Genomic DNA, 27,888 nt, shown 5'->3' with positions numbered 1-27,888 from the left:
CAGTGTACCCCATGTAAGAACTTGGCCTCCGAGGGCACCATACAGCACCAGTGACTTGCCCTCACGATCACATGGCTCACTAGGAGCTGCACCTTGTCGCTACTGACTAGCTCTATACAAATGGCATACTGGGTATTCGTGTTCAGGAAGAAGTCAAAATCTAGAATCAGAGACCAGCCTCTACCGAGTGAACATATATAACTTTGTACTGCTGTAGAACGAAGAGCATATGCTGAACCATTTTAAATTGAAGAGGCATCCATGTTTAAGAGATTGGAAGGTGGCGCTTAACAGTCTGGACTGGGCTGCGTGATAGGGCGGCTGATGAAGTTCTTGTCCTATGAGTTTGAGGACCTGAGCTTGATTCCTGGGGAACCCATATTTTTTTTTTTTTTTTTTTTAAAGAAAGGGTCAGGGGACACTGGAGGACCACTCAGCAGGTAAGAGCGTTCTGGGTGTGATGACGAACGCCTTTAATCCTAGCACTCAGGAGACAGAGGCTGGTAAATCTCTGAGTTCAAGGCTAGTCTGGTCTACAGATCAAGTTCCAGGGCAGCTATAGCTACACAAAGAAACCCTGTCTGCCTTGAAACAAACAAGCAAGCAAGCTCTGTGGAGAGCTGGAGTTTGGTTTCTGTCACTCACATTGGCTGGCTCACTACCACCTGTAACTCCAGCTCTAGGGAACCTGGAACCCTCTTCCTGGCCTCCCTGGGGCAGCCGCGTTCATGTTCACATACATAATAGACATAGACATAGACATAGACATACACATACACATACACATACACATACACATACATACACGAAGTCAGGGGATGGCAAGATGGCCCAGTGGGTAAAAGCGCCTGCTGCCAGTGACCTGAGTTTGATCCCTGTGGACTCACATGGTAGAAGGGGAGAACCAAGTCCTGCAGGTTGTCCTCTGACCTCTACACATGTGCTGTGCTATACATACATGTTACCCCCCCCCCCACCAACACAAGTAAATGTTAAATCATGTCAAAACAACTCAAGTGGTGGTGCATGATTGCAACCCCAGTGCTGAGGAGGCAGAGAGAGGCAGATCTCTGGGGCTCACTGCCAAGGTAGCCCAGCACGTTTAATGAGTCTTAGGCCAATGACAGATCTTGTCTCAAAAAACAAGGTAGACACCACTTGAGAAATGACAGCTGAGCTTCTTCTCTGGCTGCATATGCGTGATCATAGGTGTGTCCCACCACATCTGGCTCCTAGAGAAGTGTTCTTCGTCAACAGTGGTTAATAAAATTGTATTTTCAGTTACTATATTATGTACCAGATCTGAATTGCATAGAAATATCTGACACATCCGAGACACAAACACACACACACACACACACACACACACACACACACACTATATATATATGTGTGTATGTATGTATGTATTATATATGCATATCTATATATATCATATATATGAAGGAATTTGGTTGAAACTTGAACTATGACATTAAAGATCTGGTAGGTACAGGATAATAGCTGATTAGAAACCATTTAACAGACCTTCGTTGAATCTTAAGGTTGTTTTTCAAAGTCTGCTATAAACCATAATATGTTTTACAAAAAAAGAAAAAAATCACCACACTTCAAGCTCCATTACTGCAAAGACCCTCATTTGATGACAAGACCCATCATTGGAATTTTAAATGTTAAAAATGGGGGCTGGAGAGATGGCTCAGTGGTTAAGAGCACTCGTTGCTCTTGCAGAGGACCTAGCATGGTGATTCATGACTATCAGTAACTTCTGTTCCCGGGGATCCAACCTCCTCTTTTGAATGTTGCACCCGGCATGCATGTCGTGCAGAGATACACAAAACACTCATATACATGAAAAAAATTACTATGAAGTTCACCCATAAGAAATATGTAATTCAGTGGATTTTTGTATACTATCAACTAGTGTATATTAAATTGTACAGCCTTCACCACCATAATGCTTTTGTTACTTCCAAAAGGAATCTTGTACTTGCGGAGTTATTTTACTCCATACTCTCATCTTCCAGCTTCTGTTAGCCACTGTGGTGGTTTGAATAGGAATGGCTCCCATGGGCTCGTAGACTTGAATGCTTGATCATTAGGTAGTGGTGGTGTTACCTGACAGGGATAGGGGTTATGAGTTTGTTGGAGTAGGTATGGCTTCGTTGGAGGAAGTGTGTCACTGTGGGTGGACTTTGAGGTTTCAAATGTTCAAGCCAGGCCCAGTTTCTCTCTCTCTTCCTGCTGTCTGCTGATCTGGATGGAGGTCTGGCTATCTCTCCAGCACCGTGTCTGTCTGTGGGCCACCATGCTTCCCATGATGACTACAAGGGGCTGAACTGCTGACCCTGTAAGCCAGCCACAATTAAATGTTCTTCTTAGTAAGAGTTGCCGTGGTCGTGGCGTCTCTTTACCACCATAGAACAATATCTAAGACAACTAATGTAATTTGTATTGTATGGATTTAACTGTGGATATTTTATATGAATATAACAGTTAAAAAAGAGTATGTAATGAAAATGTCATAAAAGAGAAATCCAGGTCTTCCCATCAAGAAAGCAGTGAGCTGACCGAGGCAGTCAGAACCAGTGTCTGAAGAATGATGGAGTCTAGTCGGAACTGGAAGACACTGTAGAAAGAAACAGCCGATGCTCAGTGGCTGGAGACCGCGGTGATATTTTCAGCTGCCGACCTACCCTTAAGTTGTCTGTCTGCTAAGTGACCTGGAGGAAACGCAGCATAAAGAGCTTAGGGAACTTCGGACCTGGAATCAAAATAGTTCAAGTCAATAGTGTTTCAACAAATAGAGAATCCAGTAAAGAAAAATTATAAAAAGAAACAGTCCACAAATTATAGAGTTATAAAGCATATTGACTGGAGTGAAAATTTCAGCAAAGGCGTTCAACAGCCTATCGGGTAGACCGACTGAAGACTGGAGATAGTTCAGCTGTGTGTCCATTCTAAGGAGCAAACAAAGAATGCAAGAGCAAGTAATTAAAACCAGAACTTGAGAGAGCCCTGGGCATCAGTCGCTATACTGATGTTCACAGTGGGAATGTAGGAAAAGATACAGGGAGGAGGAGAAGAAGCAACTTCTATAAGGTCGGTGAACAATGATCTGTACCTGTAAGAAGCCCACAGACACCAAGTAAGATAAACATTAACCAAACCAAACAAAACACCACACCACGATTTTAATAACCACAGACAGAACTTTTGGAAGCAGTTAAATGAGAGGTGACTCATTTCCCATAAGAGAGTCCCTGTGTGATTAAGCTGATTTCTTATCTGAAAGCCACTACGAGTCATTGAGATAGCAAATTAGTAAGAAAGAGTGAAATGATCTCTTTACTCGGAACCTGAGCCAATACCTTAAAGCTGTTGAGGACTTCTCCTTCGTCTGTGTATTTTCCCCAAGAGTCTTTTGTTGAAACAAGAGAGGATCTGGGGGAAGAGATTAAGTCATCGGGGCAGAAGTTACTGACTTATAAAGGGCCTAAAGAGAACTAATTTGGCCCCTTATGTCTCCTTTGTCCCTCCCTTCCCTATGAGATTGGTGTGCGTCCCCTGTGAAGTTTACAAGACACTGTCTTGAGAACAGACGAGGCCCTGCATTAACACTTCCAGTTGACTTCTAGCACCCTGAGAAAGAAAAATTCCAGGCATTTGATTAGGCCATCATGAGTCGAATAACATTTCCAGAGAAAAAAAGATGGTTAGAGTTAGCAAATTCATCAGAGTAATAAAATCTGCAGTATATATAACCAACTTGCACACTCTATCTTACCACTGATCTGTTTGTGAATAAAGAAGAAACAATTCTTTCAAAATAGCACCCAAAAATTCCTAGAAATAAATTTACCAAGGAAGCCAAAGATTTGTTCACAAAAGCATTTCTGGGAAAAAAAAAAAAGACTTCAAGAAGTACACAGGCTTTTGCTTACAGTCTTGGCATCCTGAATGACTGGGAGAAGCTAAGCGGGGCCAGGCCTGCATGGAGAAAGACTCCCCATGCTTGTGATTGGATGACAGTACCACCTGTGACCAAAAGGTTCAACCCCGTTCGTACCAAAGTGCCAGTGACTTGAGGGTAGAATTCTACCACACATTAAAGGCTTAGCATCAACGCTGCACCTTCCTCCCAAAACTAGAAGAGGAGGGAACACCTTTAAATTTTCCTTTATGGAGAAATATCATCTTGATATCCAGACCAGACAAGTGGGGTTCAGGAGAAGGTTAGACCATCATGCCCTGAAACCTACCCCTGACGTGACTTGTCAAGCCGTGAGAATAAATCCGTGCCATCTTACCATAAAGTTTATCATTTCCTATTTTAAATGGACAATTCAGCGTCATCAGGTACATTCACAGCTGGGTTAACGTCACCGCCATTGTACTGGCTAGTTTTGTGTCAACTTGACACAGCTGGAGTTATCACAGAGAAAGAAGCTTCAGTTGAGGAAATGCCTCCATGAGATCTAACTGTAAGGCATTTTCTCAATTAGTGATCAAGGGGGAAAGGCCCCTTGTGGGTGGGACCTTCTCAGGGCTGGTAGTCTTGGTTCTATAAGAAAGCAGGCTGAGCAAGCCAGGTGAGGCAAGCCAGTAAAGAACATCCCTCCATGGCCTCTGCATCAGCTCCTGCTTTCTGACCTGCTTGAGTTCCAGTCCTGACTTCCTTGGTGATGAACAGCAGTATGGAAGTATAAGCCGAATAAACCATTTCCTCCCCAACTTGCCTCTTGGTCATGATGTTTGTGCAGGAATAGAAACCCTGACTAAGACAGCCATCCTTTTGCTAAAAGAAGTGCAGCCTTTCTCCCCTTGTGATGGGCATAATTCACTTGATGCAATAGTTTCAAGGCCTATTCTAGAAAATGCAGGTAGGATTTCCTCTTCAGTGTTGATGTGTGCTACTGTTCATGTCATCATTTGTCACCATTTGTTAGCCACCTGGGTGGTCTCCACCTTCAAGCAGCTGTGAAGGATGCAGCTGTGAACATTGTCCTACAGTGTTCTGGGTTTGTGCTTTTAATGTTAGGGAATTACTGTTGTATTACTATCAAACTTTCCTCTAGAAATGTCTCGTTTTATGTTCCTGCCAGGAGTGTGGAAAGTTTCAATTTCTCTGTATACTTTTAATTTATTTATTATTTATTTATTTTTGAGACAGAGTTTCTCTGTGCACCCTCGGATGTCCTGGACATTGCTCTGTAGCCCAGGCTGGCCTCGAACTCACAGAGATCCACTTGCCTTTGCCTTCTGAGGGCTAGGATTAAAGGTGTGAGCCACTGGCTGGCTCTCTGAATTTTTCGATGACCTGTTGCCCTGATTTTTTGATAATAGCTATCCTAATGTTCGCATGTTAATGGTGAAGAACTGAATTCATTTTGTAAGACTGAGGATAAGCACAGGGTGTCTGTTTTCTCCGTTCACTCCATGTAATGCTAAAAGTTCGAGCTAGAGCGAAAAAGTAAGGAAAGAGTAAAAAACTAAGAACTAAAACTCTTCTTATTTCTATGTGGCATGATTGTCCCTGTAGAAAAATCTCAAGGAACTTAGCAGAAAAACTTCTTAGGGCTTATGAGAGAGTTCAGCTAGGTTTTAATCAAATAGCGATATCACATGCCCTGTATATTGCAGCAGTGAATATGCATTCAAACTCCAGGCCATCAAAATCACACATATAACACACATAGAAATTCTCAAGTGTAGTATAATAAAAATCCCTGTAGGATCTTAGTGCTGGAAATTACATTTTGCAAAAGAAATCCTCTCTCTCTCTCTCTCTCTCTCTCTCTCTCTCTCTCATATTTCTGTCTCTGTCTCTTTGTCTCTGTTTCTCTGTCTCTGTCACACACACACACACACACACACACACACACACACACACACACACACACACACACACACTGTAAAGACAGGAAGATTTTGACATAATAAAGCTGTCAGTTCTCCCCGGATGGAAATACATGGTGTGCTAGCTAGGTTCGTGTCCACTTGACACAATCTGTAGTCACCTGGGAAAAGGAAGCCTCAGCAGAAAATGCCTTCAGGATTGGGCCAGACTGTGGAACATTTTCTTGGTTGGTGATGGTTGGGGAAGGCCCAGCCCATGTTGGGTGGTGCCATCCCTCAGCTGGTGGTTCTAGATTCTATAAGAAAGCAAGCTGAGCAAGCCAGAGGGAGCACCCCCTCCATGGCTTCTGCATCAGTTCCTGCCTCCAGGATCCTGCCCTGTTTGAGTTCCCATCCTGACTCCCTTCAGTGATGGCCTATGATGTAGAAGTGTAAGCCAAATTAACCCTTTCCTTCCCAACTTGCTTTTTGGACACGGTGTTTAATCGCAGCAATAGAAACCCTAACTAAGACCTCATGGTAAACAAATTCTGGTAAAGTCATACCAGTTTCTCTTGTTTGTAGGTATATACAGGGTTGCTCTAGAACTTGTATAGGAAGGCACAGGGTATTTTAAAACAGCTAAAATAACTTTTAAGTGATATTTATCAACTGTGTATGGTGGTACGTATCAAATCCCAGCTACCCAGGACGCTATGGTAGGAGAGTTGGGAGTTGAATTAACATGGACAGTATAGCAAGAACCACTACAGGTAAAGTAAATGAAATGAAGAGTAAAGTGGAAGGATTTAGTCTTCCTCGTTTAAAGCCCTGCTATATATCCACACATTAAAACTGTGGCTTTTGAAGGTCTTGTATGTGCCTAGAGCAAAACAGGAAACCCATCATCTCTGGTTTCAATGTATAAAACTGGCGTCCATACAAGGGAGTTGTTTTCAACATACAACAATAAGGTTCAGGGTAGGAACCAGGGCCAGTCCACCTCATGCTTTTTCTGCAGTCACCCCATTCTTACTGCCTTGGTTCCGGATAGTGACAGGCTGGTTACTGGTTTTAGCCAGACTGCTGCTTTCACGAGCAGGAATGTGTTTTTTGTTACAGGCATTAATGGCCTTCCATGACGTGGCTGTGGCCTTCAGCCAGATGGAGTGGGAGCTGCTGAGTCCTGCCCAGAGGATCCTGTACAGGGATGTAATGCTGGAGAACTATAGCCACCTTGTCTCCCTGGGTAAGGCCACCCTGTTTTACGTCTTGGAGGTTATCTGTGGGCAGGTTAAATGTCTGTGTAGCAGCCAACACACTCTGTTCTTCTTTAGAGTGTCCATGTTTTGCAGTGAACTGTGTGCGCGCCTGCATACGTTTGTGCTTGTGCATGCAGTGACTGACAATGTATTTCTAGGGGCGATTGACCCTGCTTTTGACCTAGGATCCTCTGCCCTCGTTCATTCTTTCTTAGTATTCTGATATTATTTCCCCACCTCTCCACTTCCCTTCTGGGTGTCTGACATCTCCTACGTTGGCCCGGAGTTCTGTTGAAGCCTCATTAGCCACTAGCCTAAGGTCACTTTGGGTTTGTTTCTTGTGACTAGGAATTGCCTTTTCCAAACCAAAACTCATCACGCAGCTGGAACAAGGGGCAGAACCCTGGAGAGATGGCAGCGGATGCTTTCTGGACCTTTGTCCAGGTAAGAGGGAGACTCTGGGCAGGTGAGGTTATGAGGCATTGGGGGGGGGGGCTCCCTCAGATAAGGGACCTACTCTGACATGCTAAGGGGAGCTCTTCTGTAGGCCTTCCGGGGCTCCAGGTAAGGCTGGGTAGCACTGCCTCTCTCACTCCCGCTCACAGTTGCTAGGAGACGGTCCAGCCCCGCAGAGGGCACCTGATTGGCTCCCTCTCACAGTTGCTAGGAGACGGTCCAGCCCCGCAGAGGGCACCTGATTGGCTCCTGCAGTTTATTTAGGCTTTCCTCCCATGTCCTTGCCGGTCTTGTGTTTGATCTTAAAAACAGTGCCACCCTTCTAGACCGACTAGGCTGTTCCTGCTGAACGCTCTTCATTTTCTGTATTTGACCCAGAAGCTGCCGCACATCTCAGCCAGCCTGTAAATCCCCACAGCTTTGCTTTATAATTCACGTGAAGAAGTACGTTAATCTGACAGCCCCCAGGGGCTAGGAGCCCATTGTCCACCAGGGGGCAGGCTTGTTCATCCTCAGACTGTTCAGCTTCCCCACCGCCTTCTGTGTTCACAGTCTATGGCTACCCCTTTTATCTGACCCCGTGGGTCCTTCAGCATACCACATTATTTTGCACGTTTGCAAACTTCTCCACACATAGTATGCAGCCCCCAACCCCTGGCAATTAGGTAGTGTTACTCTACATTTGTGTGACACTGTGGAAGGATGCAGGAACCATTGGTAGGATTGAAATAGCTGGCCCACAAAGAGGCGTGGCTTTGAATGGCTAAGCTATGCCAAACTGAAGGAGGTAAGAGCACGTGCCCCAGGGCAGTGTGAGAATTCTTCTAACACATCCTTACCAACATGGGGACTGTCTGACCCCATTCCCCATCTTCTTGGAATCGCATGGGGTCTTAGGTGGCTAATGTGAATATCTTCTCACATGATCTGTCCCCTTCTGAGAGTGATGGACTGCTTTAGACATTTGCCCACATTGTAGTTAATTTTTCTTCTGTTATTGATCACAGTTGTGGACTTTCCCCCAAATACTTAGGTCTTTAATTCAACTCACACTAATTTTTATGATTATTAGAATGTACAGATAAATTTCTGCCTGGCTTATCTTTTTCTTTTTAATGAATATATCTTCACTGTGTAGCTCTGGCTGGCCTGGGACTCCCTATGTCGATCAGGTTAACTTTCCACTCCCAGAGCTTTGCCTGCCTCTGCCTCTCGAGTGCTGCTGAGATTAAATGTGTGTGGTACCACATTCTTATTTTTATTTTATTTATTTTCCTTCTAAGTAAACCATATGGGGGATTTTATGCTTTATATCAAACATAGACTTCATAAAAAACATTATATAAAATGTTATTTAGGTATGAGGTATTAAGAAATGAGGGATGGTTTTAAGGTAGAATAAACTGTGTTAAAAGTAAAAATCAGTAAGTTTTGTTATAACTGAAACAGTGAGCATATCAAGATCCCCAAACTTTGCATATACCTTACCACAGCTTCTACCTTCCAACTTCCTGCTCTCTTTTCTTTTTTTCAAAAGTAGAATATTTTATTCATTTTTGAAAAAATAAAATTAATTTTATTAATCCCCTTTGAGAATTTCATGTATACATACAATGTATTTTGATCATATTTACACTTACTTCTTTCCTCCACCACACAGTTCCCAAAGTCATGTCTTCTTTTTCTTTCTTTTTAAAAATAGCCCAGTGAGTCTTTTATTTTGCCCATGTATTCATGGATATGAGGCCATTCACTAGAGTGTGGTAGACCTACCAGGGCCTCACCTTAAAGGAAACCAATTTACCCTTCCCAAAAATCCATCAACTGTCAATAATATCTCCTCCTTTCTAATCCATTTTTCCTGATTATAGATGTGTCTAAATTTCCTAGAATATATGTAAATTGATTCACACAGGATATAATTGTTTTCTCTATTTAGCATAATTACTTAGAATTTTATCCATGGGCTATACATCAATAATTCATTTTTGTTGGCGAGTAGAATTACATCATATTGATAAATTATGATGTGCTTAACTACTGACTTGTATCTGAGTGTTGGGCATAAATAGGGTGTGTATTTCTTTTATCTTCTTTCTTTTTTTTTTAAAAGAATTATTTAGTTAATATACATGAGTACACTGTAGCTGTCCTCAGACACACACCAGTAGAGGGCATCAGATCCCATTACAGATGGTTGTGAGCCACCATGTGGGTGCTGGGAATTGAACTCAGGACCTCTGGAAGAGCAGTCCGGCTCTTAACCACTGAGCCATCTCTCCAGCCCTGGATGTATATTTCTTATAGGGCCCAGAGTTTCTTAGCATGAAAGCCAATTCAGCATAGAATAAAAAACCACCACCCTTCATACCAAGAGCCAGGAAATTACAACTTGAAGGTGATGGTAACATACAGCTGAGGTGGTAGTGGTGGTATCAGAGATTAGAATTACCTTTCAGGGCCTGGTGGATGCAGGACTGTGAATTTATCACTTGGCTGAGGTAGGAGAACAGCAAGAATGGCAGCCTGGTTATAGAATGAGTTCAAGGTCAACCTGAACAACTGTGAGACCTTCAAAATAAAAGGGATAGAGCATTTGCCTAGCATGAACAAGGCCTTAGGTTCAGCCCAGGGTTTTCAACCTATTACATATACTCTTGAAACAAATAAAAGAGTATATAAAAATATCAGCAAAGAAATATTTTATATAAAAATTAGCCTGCACTTGTGTTACTGAACTTAGCCTATAAAAGAGTATATAAAATAAAAGTATATAAAAAAATAAGTAAAAGTATATAAATAAAAGAGTATATAAAAATAAATAAAAGTATATAAATAAAAGAGTATACAAAAATATCAGCAAAGAAATATTTTATATAAAAATTAGCCTGCACTTGTGTTACAACAGAAAATCTGAGCTCATTGGATGGGCTTAGCTATAGAGTTGGAATGATAGGATGGAATCAGTAAGTTTGTTTTATGTTTTAAGACAGAGTTGCACTCTGTAGCCCTGTCTGGCCTTGATCTCATAAGGATACTTGCTCTGCCTCCTGAGTGGTGAGATTAAATATGTGCAACACTACATCTGAGTGGAATCAGTGAACTTGATTCCAGAACAATAAAATATCATAAATGTGAACAAAGAAAGAAAATAGCTTGAAAAAAAGAATGGTTTCAGAGACTTGTGGGAAAAGAAAAAGAAACAGCATTTATAATCATCAGAACCCAAAAAGGATACTGAAAAATATGGTAAATCGTGGTTGAAAACTTATTAAAAGATAAACATATAGACACAAGAAGTCATAGAAACATTAAATAAACATATGCATAAACATGAAGACACATGATAACTACAATTCTGGAAACTAAAAAGAGGGGAAAGACCTGGAAAGCAGCCAGTGGGGATAAATGCCTTGCCTATAGAGGATTTTCCATGTGAACTAACTAGGCCAATGAAGACATGGCAGGGATTTTTCTCAAGCACTGAAAGGACTGTAAATTTTATACCTAGCAAAACTATCCCCGAGAAATGAAAGTGATTCATTGATACTAATAGAAATAAAGAATTTGTGACATATGTTAAACTATAGGTAAAGAAATTATTCAAAGAGATAGAAATGGTGAAAGAGGTAATCTTGCTTTTATCCCCAGTATCAAAAACCAACCAACCCCCCAAATCACAGCAACATCAACAACCAACCAAACCCCTAAATCACCACCATCACCACCACCACCACCACCACCACAACAAACCATTAAAAAAAGAAGTTGTAGAGCAAGAACATTAGAAAGAAAAAAAAAATGATTTTAAGAGTACAAATATGGCTCTACAGTAGAATGTCCTTTACGTCTAAGATTTTTGCAGTCATATTGATGATTAAATCAAGTTTTTAACCTTAACTACAATTTCTTTAAAAAGTATGACAAATGCCTGGTGGTGGTGGCACACGCCTTTAATCCCAGCACTTGAGAGGCAGAGGCAGGTGGATTTCTGAGTTCGAGGCCAGCCTGGTCTACAAAGTGAGACAGTACTGTCCAGGACAGCTAGGGCTACACAGAGAAACCCTGTCTCAAAGATCCAAAAAAAAAAAAAAAAAAAAAAAGTATGACGAATAAGAATATAGAAGATAATAAAACCTTAAGAAAGGTAACATTTTCTGTACTTCAGGTGGTAAAATATCAATAGGTATACTGGGGTACCTCCCCTTTGTGGGCTTTTCTTTGTGCCTTGCATGTTAGGTTTAGAATATTTCTATTCTACCATTAACAGAAGGAAGAGAAGGGGGTAATGTGCACCCCCTTCACAACTAAGAAGACAAAAACCATTAATTTTTGAGGCTCACAAATAATCCTCTTGGCCTCGATCTGCTCTTAGGCTCACAGGGCCAATGGCCAGGTCCCCCACCAACTTGTAGCAGGGATTCCATTCCCAGAAGTCTGTCAAGCCCCATCCCATGCCATCAGCCAGAAGGAGAATACCTTCTCATAACCACTGTGGTCCCCTTGCTCCCATGGTTTGTGGGCTCTGCCTCTGTGGTGGAAGTGACATTGATTTGATTTGGGCCATTCTCCACTTTTTTGAAGCACGGTGCATGTTTACATCAAAACAGCTCTACTAAAATGAAAGCGAACTACTGAACCACATAAGCGAATAGACCATTCTTAAGAGATACAAGTGAGCAGTAAACGTGTGAGGAAGTGCTCAACATCTGTAGCCACCAGGAAGCTGCCAATTAAAGCTGCTGTGAGATTCCATCTCACCCCCATCAGAGTGGTTATCATCAGGAAAACAAACAAACAAAACCCCTGCAAATTCTAGTGAGGATGCAGGGAAAAGGAGCCCTTCTACCCTGCCAGTGAGGATATAACACATACAGTCTCTATGGGAATCAGCATGACAGGTCCTCAAGAAACTAAAAATAGAACTGCTAAATGACTCGGTGACTCAGCTATGTCCCTCCTAGGCGTATACTGAAGGGATTTGCAGGCAGCTGGGTGCTAAGCAAAACAAGGCAGAGTCAGAAAGACAGTGCATGTTTTCTTCTCATATATTGGAACCTAGATTTCTCTCCCCCCCCCTCTCTTCTCCTCCCCCCCCCCCCCCCGCCCCGGCATAAGCCGAGAAGTTTCCTTAACCATTCAGTGAACTTCTTGCATTTTCAAGTGGTAAGGTCAGTTGAGCTGCAACTGTGCTGGTTTGCTTAAGAAATCTCAGCTAAGCATTTCACCGTGCATGAGCGATACTCTTCCACAAAAACTGGAGTACAGCTCAGAAACTTGTTTTGCATGTTTCCTACCAACACTCCCTTTCATGACAATCTAGGCCCTTTTTAGCGTGTATATCACAACTCTCCAGTTCTGAAGCAACTGTCACGTTTTTTCACGTGACCAAAACATCTACTTTGTTGGTACCAAAAATCTGTTCTTCAGAAGGAGAGCGGCAGTACCAGTAGGGTGGAGGTGGTCCTAACATAGTGAGGAATTCATTCACACGGTTTCAGAGGCTGACAATCCTCATGACTTGCAGCCAGCAAGGTGGAGCTCTGCAGGGACTGACTCAGGTCCAACCCAAAGGCTTGTGGGCCAAAGCTTTTGCTTGAGTTGGGGAACTGAGGAACTATTTCTAAGTGGGAAGGTCCTAAGAAGCGTTCCCTTACTAGGGGAAGACCAGTCGTTAGTCCTATTCAGGCCTGTGCCTGATGGCATGAGAGTCACTGATGTTAAAGAAGACAAGCTCAGTTGCTTTCAGTTTAAATTTGCCACACTACTACTACTCTGCCAAGTGAATTATACAGGCAGACATCTTTATTAGAGGCCTTGCCTCCAGTAAGGGCAGTGGTCACTGTGCTTAGGTCAGTCACCACATTAACACAAGACACACAACAGCTCCCCTGCTGCTGAAGACACATAAAAAGATGCATGGTAAATGTGATTAGTTCTTATGAACAAGTGGGAATACTGATAAGACAAAGCCTGGGTATCTATTTCTTCCTTTCAAATCATAGGCAGGGAGTTGGCAGTGCATATTTAAACTTCAGCTGTTGAAAACTCCAGAATTACAGAAAGCGTGTGTATGTGTGGTGTATGTGTATTGTTTGATGGCTAAATATTGAACCCAGGGCCTTGTTTATGCCAGGCGTGTGCTCTGCTACTGAGCTGTAAATAGCTGATAGCTAGAAATGCAAACAACTGCCAAGAGTCCTGTTAATACCGGCAAACTAGCTTACCAGAGCAAATCAGAGTCTAGCGAGCCAGTTTAGAACACATTTCCTGATGAGAAGCTGACCACAGTAGGACCTTTGGTGTCCAGCTCTGGGTACCAAAGCTTTGGGCAGCCACGAGGAACAGCATTAGTAATTGTCAAGAAGTCCATTCAACGAGCAGGGATTAATTCGGTCTCAAGAATCAGATTTCTTTAAGGGCTTATAGTTGGAGTCCATGACATCCTGCTTCATTGCCGAATCCCCATTTTCTGATAAGAGAATCCCAGCTTATTTTCTTGGTTTGCTTTCTGGATGAGGGAGCATTCAGTTGAATACCACAGATGGACCTCTTGACATTATTTGGTACTGCCTCTCCCATTTGGGGGATGACTTGAAACTTAGTCACTTCCTTATAAAAGAAAGAAAATCACTGAAGAATCTTGTAATTCCTGATAGAGTAAAAGCGAGTATTCATGGACGTTCACACCACGATTAGCAGTTCTAGTTGTAATAGCTTACAGAGCATACATTACCCATAAGGCTTTTCAGTGTTTTAGTTTTCCTTTCAGAGCTGTGGGAAGGCCGTTTTCAGTAGAGTGTGGAAGATAGACCTGTAAAGGGAGTATTTATGAGCATCTGAGGAATCACTGTTGGGGAAATGTTCCTATCCACAAGGCACCTCTGTGATTCTGACTACTGCTTTCTCTCTAGCAGAACCCAGGACAGAATTAGAGCCCTCTCTTTCGTCCCCGGTATCCTTTGCTAGTCCGGAAGTCCTCAGAGTGTGTGTGCTGAATGGACCTCCCTCTCAGACTTTTCCAAGCCCACCAGCAGGGAGCAACTTCCAGTCAGAAGCTCCAGGCTGTTCCAGCAATGAAGGAGGTGAAGAGAGAGACAGCAGCGATGCTCTGTTGCAGAGGACAAGTCCAACGAGAATTCTGAAGACGTTCTTTAGCCCATGTCAAGATCAGGCAGCATACTGGGTAGAAGGCGACAGTAAACAAACAGACCTTGGCCTGGCCCCTGAGGAGGCAGTCACAGTGTTGAAGGGACCCGATGAGTCAGCATCTGGGGCCGTCCTACATGGAGCATTTCCGCTAGGGCTTGATGATGTCACAAACCTGTTCAGCCCTCAGAAGCACCACGTGTTTCCTGACTGCGGAGGGGGCTTTTGCCAGAGTTCTGACCTCATGAAGCTCCAGAGAATGGACGGAGTGGAGAAGCCTTACTCGTGTTCGGAGTGCGGGCACCAGTTCGCTCAGAAGGCGTCTCTCACGGTCCATCAGAGGAAACACTCTGGAGAGAAGCCGCACGTGTGTGAGGAGTGTGGGCGAGGCTTCATGTATGTATCCTCCCTCAACAGCCACAAGAAGATTATCCACTCTGGAGAGAGCCCCCTTGTTTGTCCCGAGTGTGGGCGTGGCTTCCGCCAGAAGATAGACCTCCTCCTCCACCAGCGGACTCACCTGGATAAAAAGCCCTTCGTGTGTCCCGAGTGTGGGAGGGGCTTTTGCCGGAAAGCCTCGCTGCTACAGCACAGCTGGTCACACTCGGGTGACAACCCCTTCATCTGCTCGGTGTGTGGGCGTGGCTTCAGGCTGCTCTCCCGGCTCCTCACTCACCAGGTCACACACTCTGGTGAGAAACCTCACGTTTGCCCGGACTGCGGACAACGCTTTGGCCAAAAGGGTACGCTCATGAGACATCAGAAGACACATACCGGGGAGAAGCCTTTTGTGTGTCGCCAGTGTGGCTGGAGTTTCACCCAGAAGGTTAACCTCATTAGGCACCAGAGGATTCACACAGAGGTAAAACCTTTCCTATGCCCTGAGTGTGGACGAGCCTTTGAGTTTAAGTCGCTCCTCACCAGACACCGTAAAACGCACATGGGGGAGAAGCCCTACGTGTGCCCCCAGTGTGGTAGGGGGTTTAGCCAGAAGTTCAACCTCATCGGGCACCAGAGGATTCATACAGGGGAGTTACCTTTTCTGTGCCCTGAGTGTGGGCGTGCGTTTGTAAAGCAGTCCATGCTCATCAGACACCAGAGGACCCACGCAGGGTGGGAGAAACCTTACCAGTGTCCCGAGTGTGGACGCACCTTTGAGTTTAAGTCGCTCCTCACCAGACACCAGAAGATACACACGGGGGAGAAGCCTTATGTGTGTCCTCAGTGTGGCAGAGGGTTTAGCCAGAAGTTCAACCTCATTGGGCACCAGAAGACACACACGGGGGAAAAGCCCTATGCCTGTCCCCAGTGTGGCCAGCGCTTCAGGCAGAAGTTCAACCTCGCTAGGCACCAGAGGATTCACACGGGGGAGAAGCCATTCCTGTGTGCTGAGTGTGGGCGAGCATTTGGAAAGAAGGTCTCTCTCATTAGACACCAGAGGACCCACGGAGAGGAGAAGCCTTACCAGTGTACTGAGTGTGGTCGAGCCTTTGAGTTTAAGTCTCTTTTCATCAGACACCAAAAGACACATACGGGGGAGAAGCCCTACGTGTGCCCTGAGTGTGGCAAGGCATTTAGCCAAAAGTTCAACCTTATAGGGCACCAGAGGAGCCATACAGGGGAGAAGCCTTACCTGTGCCCCCAGTGTGGGCGTGCCTTTGCTTTTAAGTCACTTCTTACTAGACACCAGAGGACACACTCCAAGTAGAAGCATTTTGTAAACAGCCTATGTAGGTAGGGACTGGATGGGATGACACCTCATCTCTGACTAGAGGACCCAGTCCACTCCAAAGAGAAGCCATTGGTTTGGGCACGGCGTTGGCTTTAACTCTGCCCTCATCAGACATCAGCAGACTTACTCAGGCAAGAAGCCCTAAGAACGGGCATTGTGGGCATGGCTTCAGCTGGAAGTTTCACTTTCATAGACATAGGAAGGCCAAGTATGGCCATCAACTTCTAAGCCTGAGAGGTGTTTGCCTGACTCGTTTCTTCCTTTTTCCAGGAGCATGAAACTGACAGAAATCACTAGTAAATGTTTCTGGAAATGGAGTAGGGGAAAGCCCTTACTTGTTCATGAAATCATTGGTTTATAGTTTACTATCTTCAGTTAGCAGTATGCGTTAGTTTTCTAGGGTTTTCTAACAAAATACCCCAGACCATAGAGCTCAGGCAAAAGAAGTTTACTTCGCCATATATATGAGCCTAGAAGTCCTCTATCAGGCCGGCTCAGGTGTTGCCGTGACTACACCTCCCCTTAGCAGATGGATGGCTTCCCGATGTGCTGTGCACCTACAGGTCCATCCCTCCTGTATATACTTTTCCTGGTGCCTCGAATTCTGGATAGGACCACATCCAGATGACCTTGTTTAACCTTTATTAAATGTCCTGCCTCCAAGTCACGCCACACTAGAGGTAAGGTATCGGTATTTATGTTGTGGGGCTAGGATTCCCAGAATCCTCAGCACCTTACATCCTTAACTCATTTCAGCGTCAGCTCTAAATTGAAAATCTCTTAATACAAATATCTAATTCATGTATGGGTGAGGATATAGTTCCAGTTCACCTGTAAGCCGTATTTCTATCAGCAATCCTATGAAGTTAAACATGGAACTTGCTTCCAAAGTCCAATGACTAGACAGATACAGGTTAGATATTCCTATTCCGAAAGGGAAACATCAGAAAGACCTGAGCAGTGATGAGTCCCAGGGTCCAGCACAAACCTAGCAGGCAAATTCAATGGGACCTTAAGTCTCAAGAGTAATATTGACTCAGTGTTCTGTCCCCTGGCTCACAGGACTGGCAGGCAGTGTTGTTTTCCTAGCCCTGAACAACAGTTTCACACGTTTGACCTCGCTCCAGACCTGACCAGGGTTTGGAACCACATTTTCCTTTTTTCTATTCTCTCTTTTCTTTTCTCTCTTCTCTTTTTCTCTGCTTTTCTTTTTTCATTTCCCTTCTCTACTCTTTTCCTTTCCTCTCCTCTCCTTTCATTTCCTTCTTCTCCTTCCTTTCTCTCCTTCCTTCCTCCTTTTTCTTTTTTCCTTTTTCTTTTTTTTTCTTTTTTATTCTTATTCTTATTCTTCTTTTTCCTTTTGTTGTTCTGTTACATACCCTGGCTATCTTGGAACTCAATGTGTAGACCAGGCTGGCCTCAAACTCAGAGATCCACTTGACTGTGTTACTGAGTGCTGGGGTTAAAGGGGTGAGCAGCCCGAGAGCTCTTCCCTTTTCCTGGAGATGAACAACAAACTGCTTGGAGCTCTACTGGTCTTCTCTTTAGAAACTCTGAAGTCCAAAAGTCTCTCTTCATTTTACCCCAGTCTCTTTAAAGCTCTCTGTCCCCCAGGGCTAGAGGAGATGGCTAATTAACTCTGGTTCACACTAATGCTAATCTCTGTTGAAAATAGTTTCCAGCCATCTACTATTCCCTCCACACACACACACTTTTGTGTGTGTGTATATATATTTATTTTACAGTATGAATAAAGGGAGAATTTTCCAAATTTTTTCTCAACAATTCCATCAGTTTATCTCTGTCGTCCCATTTTGCTAGATGCAGCAAGAGCAAATAAGGGCACACTTTGATCATCTGTGTAGAAATCTTATCTGGCTATTTTTAACTTAACATTTCTTAAAATACCTCCATTTGGGGGTAGCAAGACAGCACGGAAATCCGAGGACCTGAGGTTCATCCCCAGAATCCACATAGAAGAGACCCAACACTATCTTCTGACTTCCACATGAGCTGTGGCATGTGTACCCTCAATACACTCCAGACCTGATCCATAACAATGACAAACACTCCATCCTACAAAACACTAGAATTCAGTTCAGCCAAGTTCCATGTCACTGCATATCAAGGATACTGTAGCTGGGCTTTTCTGCTTTGGGGTTCTCTTTCCTATCTTTTATCCACAGGTTTCACCCTACCCCCCCCCCCCCCAATCAGGAGAGAAAGAAGGATGGGGTGGGGGTAGATACAGAGATCCTTGGATCTAATTTCTTGTTTCTTTGCTAATAGCTGATCTTTGCTACTTTGTGAGTTCTTTTTCCAACTCTTTATTGCCAGGTTTCACCTCCTATCACTAGATAGGAGAGAAAGAAGGATGGAGGAGAGAGAGAGAGAGAGAGAGAGAGAGAGAGAGAGAGAGAGAGAGAGAGAGAGAGAGAGAGAGAGAGACTGACTCTAATTTCTTATTTCTTTAAGTACAACTACTATAACCAGTCCCCCTGGATGACCACCAACCCCACCTAGCATTTATGTATCCTCTGAAAATTTTTCAGAATTCCAAATATCACACAACTGCAGAAACTATCCACTGCTGGCAAAGCCATGCCTCAGCTAGACTAGGAGGCAAATCATAGCTGCTGTGAAGCAGTCCCATATCCCACACCTGGGATTAAAATGAAAACATATATTTCTGTGTTTGTTAAAGACACCAAGATTCCAGAATTCTCACTACAGAATACCGGTTTTTAAGTTAGGCATACCTGATTGCTGCCAGAGACCTCATCAGAATTATCTGACACGTGCACCTCAAATGGGGTCTAGCCTCTATATATTATACAGCTCCAAACCACTAACACATTTTGAGGTTTGTTATAACACCTCAAGCTTGGTTCTAAAATCTGTATTAGCTAGGGTTGCCATAGTATTTTGATGGTTCCTTCTTTACCCATTCTCCCCCACAATCCCATGTTTTCTGATTTTTTTTTTTTTTTTGAGACACAGTCTCATGTAGCACAGGAAGGCCCTGACCTGACCATGTAGCCAAGACTGGCTTTGAACCTGTCTTAACCTGTTCTCCCCAATGCTGGGTTTACAAGTATGTGTGACTGTGCCCAACCTTTCTGGTCTTATAAAGACAGTTCATGTTGGATTAGGCCCAGACCTTATACATTTCTGGACAGTCACATCATCAGAGCCCTAACACACAAATTGAGCTTGGAGCAGCACACAGTTCACTACAATAGCATTATTGCTACGTCCCTAAAGTTGTGACCAGCCACCAGCTCCTCTCATAAGAGGCATTCTGGGCCGTTCATTTCCTTTCTCCACAGTGGTAAAGTGACAGAAACCACTAACTAGCAAATGCCCTGCTTCTCTGATGGGGAGGAAGGGAAGTTTCGTTCTCATCCATCACGAGGTCATTGATAGATAGCAGTACTCTGTACTCTATCTTTCCTTTAAATAAACTGGTTCTCTGCAAAGCTGCACACCCAGGGATGGACTGCGTTGTGATCTACTGTGGAGGGTTCCAGGGTGTTTAACTTCTTGGGAGCCATGGAGGATTCATACTACACCTTTATTCTGGATTCTGTCTCTTTAAAGTGAGTAATGCTGTCGTTTTGAACCTACTTGTCCAGAAGGTTCTCCAGTGTCTGAGACGAGAGGGCGGCCACATGCCACATACTCAGCCTCACCAATACAGACCGAAGGGCTTTTGTCCTTTGTGTTTATTTTTCTTTGAGACGGGTTTTTCTCTGTTGTCCTGACTGTCCTGGAACCCACTAGGTAGACCAGGCTGTCCTTGAACTTTGAGGTCCGCCTGCCTTTCTCTCCCCAGTGTTGGGACTAAAGGCATGCGCTACCAGCACCCGACCTGGCAGTTGTTTTTATCCTGTGTGCACCCCAAAGGCTTATCTTGTTTAGCTGTGCCCACATGCCAGGGGTCCAGCCCATCGTGTCCCCCTCACCCCCACCCCAGTCACAACCTTCCTTAGTCCTCCAGCCAGGAGTTGAGGAACTGAGGTCACTCAACTTTGCATCTAGCCCAAGACAATGCTTCTTTAGCCCATTTTCTCTGATGTTCATAGCTCAAATGCTTCTAATCGTGGCAAATACATACTCTAGGGTTGGCCCTAGCCTGGTCCCATTGATGTCACATATTCACCGTAGGATCAGTTTCCCCAGGACTTGAAACATTTGGAGAAGTTTCCTTAAAATGAAACAAAAGGGATTTTGGTTTGGAGGAGTCTTTGGAATGGCTGAGAGAACTGTAAACAGGTATCACTGACCCTATCATGAACCCAGAGATCTCCAGACTTGAGTGATAATCTGGTCACCTGAACAGGGTTGGCTAAGACACCTGGGGATGGGGCCACCTTAACACATTTACTTCAAAGCTCCTTCACCTCAGCTGCTGAAGTGGCCTCAACTGAAAGTGACATGTGTATACATGTATGTTTGTGGTGTGGAGTCATCTAACATCAAGAGCTTTAAAAATTTCTCTAGAGAAACAGACACCAGCATATGTGTCTGTCACTTACCTCAGCCGTTTTGATCAAATGCACCCCCTCCACCTGCTCCCCTCTAGTTCCTCCCCTATCTGGTAAACTTTCCTTCCCAACTTTCTGTGCTTTCTGCCTCAGAATTTAACTGCAGCTCTGGTTGCTTTTCTGTTGCTGTTGTAAGACTCCACTGCTGAAGGGAACCTAAGAAAGTTTGCTTTGTGGCTCCAGAGGGATTAAGAGTTGATGATGGTGGGGTGGAGGCATGGTAATGAGGAAAGCATGGCGCTGGGGCAGGATGCTGAGAGCAAGTGCTTAATTTTAAGCATGGAGTATACGGCACAAGAAAGAGGCTCTTTACTCTCAAAGCTCACCCTCGGTTACATACTTCCTCTAGCAAGGCTGGACCTCCTGAACCTACCAAATGGGGATCAAGTGTTCAAATGCCTGGGATAATGGGGTACACTTCTCATTCAAACCATCACACCCATTGAATCCATTTAGTGCTGCTTGCATGTGCGTGAATGTGGGACCATTGACTGGGGCAAGAGTAGCCTCCCAGGACCCACTCCCTCTCTCAGTAGCTAGCAGTTGCCAGTAACTCCTCAGATAGAGGTGGGCTTTTTTTTAAAAAAAAGCCCTTCATCCATGCTGGATTTAGGCCAGCCTTGTTTAAAGTCTTGTGCATACAAGTTCCGTAGCTGTGAGTTCATGTGTGCAGCTGTATTGTCATGTCTGGCAAATATTTTGCTCCAGATGCATCCTCCCTCTGGCTCTTATAATCTCTATTGCCCTCTTTTATGTGGGTCTCCATATTATTTTCCACCTACTTGCAAAAAGAAGATCCTCTGATGAGGGTTGAGAAACATACTAATACATGGGTATAAAGATAAGAAATCAGGGCCTAAAGTTTATCATTGGGTCCATTTAGAAGCTTAGTAGTAGATTTTCCCCTAGGGCCAATGACTTAGCCAATGACACGTTTTTGACTCAGCGAATGGTACCAGTCACAGGTCCCATCTTGTAGAGTGGGCTTTAAGTAGTTGGTTACTTCCATGGCATTCATGTCACACTTGCATATCTTGCCAAGTCAGTGCATATGGCAGCTTGCAGGGTTCACACCTCGCTAAGGCTGTTGGTGGTTTTCCTCCCCCGAGAGTGTGGATAGAACTTTCTAGCATTATGAAACCTATCCAGTAGGAGAGAAACTTCCATATCAGTACCAGCCTAATTCCTCCCTGTTCTGTGACATAGGTAGATGGTGTCTTTAGCAGTAGGGTCTTACTACCAAGTTGTGAGTAGCCAAGAACAATGTCAATAACTGTATGTTTTTGACAGGGTGATGTCTATGCTACCTCACGAACCAACAACTCCAGGTAACCCATACCTGGCACTGAACTTTTTGATAACCAATGGTATATCTTAGGAAGCTTCTACAGTAGCAAGTTTCCATATGGCCTTTTCAAAAGACTTTAGTATTAGTTATCCTTCACCACACTGCTATACACACCTCTGTTTTTCTAAGATCTCTCTGTCTCCTCTCTGCTCTCTCTCTCTCTCTGTCTGTCTCTGTCTCTGTCTGTCTGTCTGTCTGTCTCTCTCTCTCTCTCTCTCTCTCTCTCTCTCTCTCTGTGTGTGTGTGTGTGTTGTGTGAGTATTCATGGAGGACTGAAGAGGACATTGGATTGCCTAGAGTGAGTGTTGAGAAATGGACTTGATTCTTCTGGAAGAGCAGTGTGTGCTCTTAAACTGCCCTGATTTACCTCAGGGCCATATCATAAATGCAAGCTGGGTTTTTTTTTTTTTATCATTTTTTGTTTTGTTTGTTTTTGTCCATTCAATGAAAATGGAGATATTAAAAACAGAAAAAAAAACCAAAATCTGGTTTGTGTTTGATTTTGTTATAATACCCTAGATAAATATGAAACCACACAAACTTGCTTGGGTTGATTGGAAACCACACGTAAAATAAACACTAGGGGGTCGTGGAAAGAGGAAGGCAGCAACAGCTACTCCACTATGGAAAAGAAAAAAATAAACCCAAACCAAAATATATTCGTTAGCACTAGCTGTGTCAGAACTGGAGTTTAATAAGCCTGGCTCCCAACACCTCTGAACGCAAGATGACTTTTTGTTTGCTCGCTTTTTTTTGCAGTGCTGGAGACTGAAGCCAGCATCTCCTGTATGCTGGCAAACAGCTCCACAGTTGAGCTACCACCCCAGCACCCCAAATAACTGTTATTAACTGGATGTGTGGTAATTTTCACAAGGGAACCATGCTACCCAGCTGATTGGTTTCTCCAATTTTGGTAACACCAGACTAACACAAAATATTTAAGAGTAGTATTAATACAGAATGTTCTAGGCCAGTAAGAAAACCCCTACAAAACACATATAGGAACAAAGAGGTCAACAAATGAAAAGGTATCTTGCCTCCTTGGTTAGAATATCTCAGGGTAGTGGACATAGTTCACAAACTAATAATATTCAATCTGACAATAGTTCTGTGTGTATGTGGTTTGTGTGTGTGTGTGTGTGTGTGTGTTGATATAGACTACAAATTAATCATAATTCATATGGAAAGATTTAACAGGTAACATACAAATTGCTACAGTTTCTGCTCAGAGATACTTCAGGAGGACTCTCCTTTCTCAATATGTAAATACCCTCTAAGCCTCTATCCTATGGCACATGGATAGCTCATGTAACCCAGTAAAACCATACTCAACTTTATAAAGTATATCCCATAAAGGTGAAATTTCAAATTCTACTGTGGTAAAGATTTCTAAGTAGGACCTGGCTAGCCATTTGTAGTCACTCCTAATATCATACATGGGGATTTCAAATGGATTGGTGCGCTAAGTATGGAAAAGTATCTTCCTCAATATTTTCTAAAATTAAATATACGCTCGAATGAAAATGGAAACAGACACATCAGAGCCTGTGGGATGCAATGGAAGTGCTTCTGGAAAGGAAGTTTATAGCTGTGGAGACTGACATTAATAAGTCAGAGAGGGCCATCTCATCAGCTGGGAAAGGTACCTGCCAGCAAGGCTGATAATGTGCTTGATCCCCAGGATCCACAGCGTGGAAGGAAAGAACCCATGTCTACAACGGTCTTCTGACTTCCACATGTGCACCATGGTAGAAGCCAAGCCTACACAAATAAACATATAAATGTTAAAAAAATTAGATCTCAAAAAAACAAAAACAAAACCCTCAACAATACACCTGAAGTCCTTGGAAAAACAAGAGGAAGCCAATCTCAAAAATTAATAGAAGATAAAGATCAAAAATGAAATTAATGAAGTGGAAACATAAATGAACAATGTAACAGATCAATGAATCAAAGGGTTCTCTTTTGAAAGGATATATAAAATTAACAGGCTTTTCACAAAACTAGTAAAAAAAAAAAGGAAAGGGACATTAATAAACTAATCAACTTAGTGGCCAAAAAGTGATCTTATAGCAGGTAACACTGAAACCCAGATCAGTAGGATTCTTTCCAACATCATACTCTAATGAATTTGAAAACTTAGGAGAAATCGATATATTCCTAGACAATTCTACCCACAATTGACTTAGGAAGATGCAAAAACCCCTGAGCAGAATGATGATGATCAATAAGACAGAGACTGATAAAACAGCCCCCAAGTTCACAACCAGAAAGATCCACTGATGAATTCTCCCAGACCTGTAAAGAACAAATGCCGATGCCAGTGAGGCTATTCCAAAAAACAGGGACTAAACATCTCCAAACCCATAAAGAGATCGCCTGGTACCGAAACCAGATGAGAAAAGGGGAGGAGGCAGCTAAAGGCCAAGTTCCTTGATGAACACAGATGTGAAAGATTTCAATAAGAATAAGATGCTTTTCAAGCTGAGTTCAACACATCTAAGTGATCAGACCTTATGAGAGACTTGCATTTATGCCAGGGTGGCTTAGCATGTACAAATGCTAAGCACAATACAGCATTTAAACAGAATCAAGGGAAAGAACTACAGAAGCATTCAGCAGATGCAGAAGCAGCCCTGACAAAACCCAGCATCTCTTCACAATAAAAACCCTATAGACACTTAGACTAGAAGGACCACACCTCAGGATAATTAGGACTAGAGACTATACACCTATAGCCAGCATTTATACTGACTGAAAAAAAAAAAAAAACGAAGGCATCTCCCCTAAAATCAGAAATGAGACAACTTATCTATTTGACAATATAGTGTGTGAAATTATGCTGGAGCAAGAGAGAGATACGATGGGCAGAAATAAGAAAGGGAAATGTCACATTATCCCTGTTTGGAGATGATGTGATTCTATCCTTAAAGGACCCTAACGTCTCTACCAGAAATGGCTGTGATATGATAAATACTTTCAACAAAATAACAGGATACAAAATCAATATATAAGAAACCAGTAGCTTTTCTATACACAAACAACATATTCATTGGGAAAAAAAAGTCAGGAAAAGAATCACATTTGCAATAACTTTACAGAAGGAAATGCTTAGTCATAAAACAAAATGCCAAAGACTTTTACAATGAAAACTATAAATCACCAAATAAACTGAGAAGCTAGAAAATGGGAAAGACAAACAAACAATCCCCAAACTCTCCCATGTTCTTGTTTTGGCAGAGAAATATTATTAAAATGCTCATGTGGCAAAAAATGGTAACTCATTCACAGGGACATTCAAACGGCATTCTTTACACAAATAGAAAAACCCTAAAAGCCATAGGAAAACAAGAGACTGAATATCCAAAACAATATCGAGTACACAGATTTAACTCTAGAAGTATCACAACACCTGACTCTGAACTCCACAACAGAGCCATATGGACCAAAATAGGACAGACTCACTACAAAAGACAGGAAGCCCAAAGGATGAGAATGAGAGTCTCAGGAATAAACTCACACATCTTCAGCTTTCTGCTAACTGAACGGAGGACAACAGGATACAACGGAAAACATTCACAGTCTTAAACAGGCAGTTGCTGGAAACCTGGATGCTCACACACAGAAATCTGAAGACCTCCAGAGCTCTCTCATTCTGCAGAAAAGTCAACTCAGCAATCAAAGACTTTGATGTAAGATTTGAAATTGAAATTACCGGGAGAAATACTTAAAAAAAAAAAAAACCTTCTGCAATTATTAGCTTACTAGTATCACCCAGGATTCATGTTCAGTAGTCCTCCTCAAATTACATAAGCAAACACAAATGGAAAAGTACCAAGTCAAAATTAAATGAAAAGCAGCCTTCTTGTCACACAAATGTGTAAAGTGAGAAGGACGCTATTTTACAACACTGGCACTTTAAGAGAATAATCTTAAAAAAAACCCACTACATCTCCAAGTTGTTCCCTAAACTACCAAGCCGATTCACGTGACTCTAATCAACTAGCTTGGGTTTTGTAAAGAAAAAGCAAATGCACTGGACAGTGGTTCTAAGATGCAAAGTTTATCTTTCCTTATATCTGCTTTATAAAAGACATCATAATAGGGGAAGATATACCTTTATCTTAATTTTAAAAGTGGCATAACTTAATAAAAGCTGGCTCAAGTAATTAAAAATGCCTGTAAACTGTCAAGTTCCTGAGTAGTCCATGTTTAGATAATGGGGCAAAGGCACTACAGCCAAGGCTCTCATGGCTCTCACAGCCATGGCGCTGATGTCAACAGAATGTAAGGTAGTCTTGGATGTTAAGATCATGCTCTTGGGGATGGAGTCTCAGGCTTTCTCTAATAGGGAACTGCAGAACATAACATAGTAACGATAGTTAAAGAGTACAGAGTCCTCATTAGGACACACGCCTCTGTTCTTTCTTCCGGGACAGTGTGATGGCTTAGAGAAACATCATTTCATGGTAGGCATCCATCTTGGTATGCACTAGGTGTTTGTCTCTGACTCCAAACCCCGGAAGATAAGTTCCAGTAACTCTGACTCGGTGACCCTCACCCAAAAATGTACAGCCATGCTCACCTGCTTGATCTGATATGACGGGCTGCTTTTTGGCTTCTGCAACCTGCTTATGCAGACAGTCAAGGGCTATTTCGAGCTCGCCTTGACTATGTAACCTTGGTAGAACAGAGGCACTCTTGGCTTGCTTGTGCAGATACTCAAGATCTTATGGTTTTGCCTTTAAAGACCCTCCACTCTCCCCCACTTTGCACAGAAATCTCTAATTTGGTTCAGAGATTGTCATCCTGCAAGCGGCTTAATAAATTCAACCAATTATAGTCTGGGTCAAGTCTATGGTGTTTACCCAGGGGTCATGAACTCAGTAACTCAGATTTTCAGGTTATTTGATTCTAATAACTTCATGGTCATGGTATGATACAATTGATTATCTTTAGTTTTGCACGTGGGTTATGTGCAGTTTCTAACCCAACCCATTATGATTTTGGAATTTCAACTGTGGATGAAAACGTTCTAGTTCTTATTATAGCCATCACAATATGCAGGGCATGGAGGCAGAAGCTTTTCTTCTGCTCCAAAGATGCAAAGACAAACACTGAAAAAATTCATGTGTCTCAAAACTGGCAAAAGCAAAGCTAGCTCCCCTTTAGAGGGAAAATTCAGACCTATGAAAAGGACAGCAATACTAATTATAGAAAAAAAATGTATTTACTTAGAAGCATTCAGAGCATCAACAAAACAGCTGCTTTTTTTTTCAACTGTAGAGTGGTATTCAGTTAACAACAATAATTATTTTCCTATAAGATACGCCAGAAACAACTCAAGATGAAAAACAAAAACTACCTACTGTCCCCATAGAAACTAATTTATAGTGTGTACCCACAAGAACCTGCTTTAAATTTCCATGATGGTTTACAACCCCCAGAAGGTAGCAGGCAGGGTTAGTGGCTATTGAAGTTCCCATGGGGAATGGGCTATCTACAGGCATATTCGGTAGTGTATTAACGATACAAAAAATGATACCGTACAGTTTA

The 27,888-nt window shown here is 42.9% G+C and overlaps 1 protein-coding gene and 1 long non-coding RNA gene across 13 annotated transcripts in view; one reads left to right on the top strand and one right to left on the bottom strand.

Moving 5' to 3' along the window:
- Window positions 1-25,104, top strand: part of Zfp169 (zinc finger protein 169) — a 32,731-nt gene extending 7,627 nt beyond the window's left edge. For 2 of the 8 annotated variants that reach the window (XM_017315578.2, XM_011244411.3), the window contains exons 3-5: window positions 6,961-7,087; window positions 7,449-7,544; window positions 14,471-25,104. In XM_017315578.2, the coding sequence (XP_017171067.1) occupies window positions 6,961-7,087; window positions 7,449-7,544; window positions 14,471-16,413 (2,166 nt within the window). In that variant the 3' untranslated portion in view covers window positions 16,414-25,104. The remainder of the gene's footprint in view (window positions 1-6,960; window positions 7,088-7,448; window positions 7,545-14,470) is intronic. The other 6 variants (XM_011244409.3, XM_011244410.2, NM_026450.3 and 3 more) reach the window with 4 other exon arrangements.
- On the bottom strand, window positions 368-14,475 carry Gm36402. Of its 5 annotated transcripts, none has more exons than XR_873372.3 (3): window positions 13,784-14,475; window positions 10,009-10,127; window positions 368-2,764 (listed from the first exon to the last, which is right to left on the bottom strand). It is a non-coding gene; the product is annotated as a predicted gene, 36402 (long non-coding RNA). The 5 variants fall into 5 exon arrangements; XR_001780933.2 differs by lacking the exon at window positions 13,784-14,475 and adding an exon at window positions 3,372-3,444 and having other exon boundaries at window positions 7,618-11,653; XR_382330.4 differs by lacking the exon at window positions 10,009-10,127.
- Window positions 25,105-27,888: the final 2,784 nt, after the last annotated feature.

The sequence above is a fragment of the Mus musculus genome, chromosome 13 (genome assembly GCF_000001635.26).
Source record: "Mus musculus strain C57BL/6J chromosome 13, GRCm38.p6 C57BL/6J".
Taxonomy (NCBI): Eukaryota; Metazoa; Chordata; class Mammalia; order Rodentia; family Muridae; genus Mus; species Mus musculus.
Note: the sequence above shows the minus strand (reverse complement) of the source record. Positions and strands in the feature narration are given on the sequence as shown.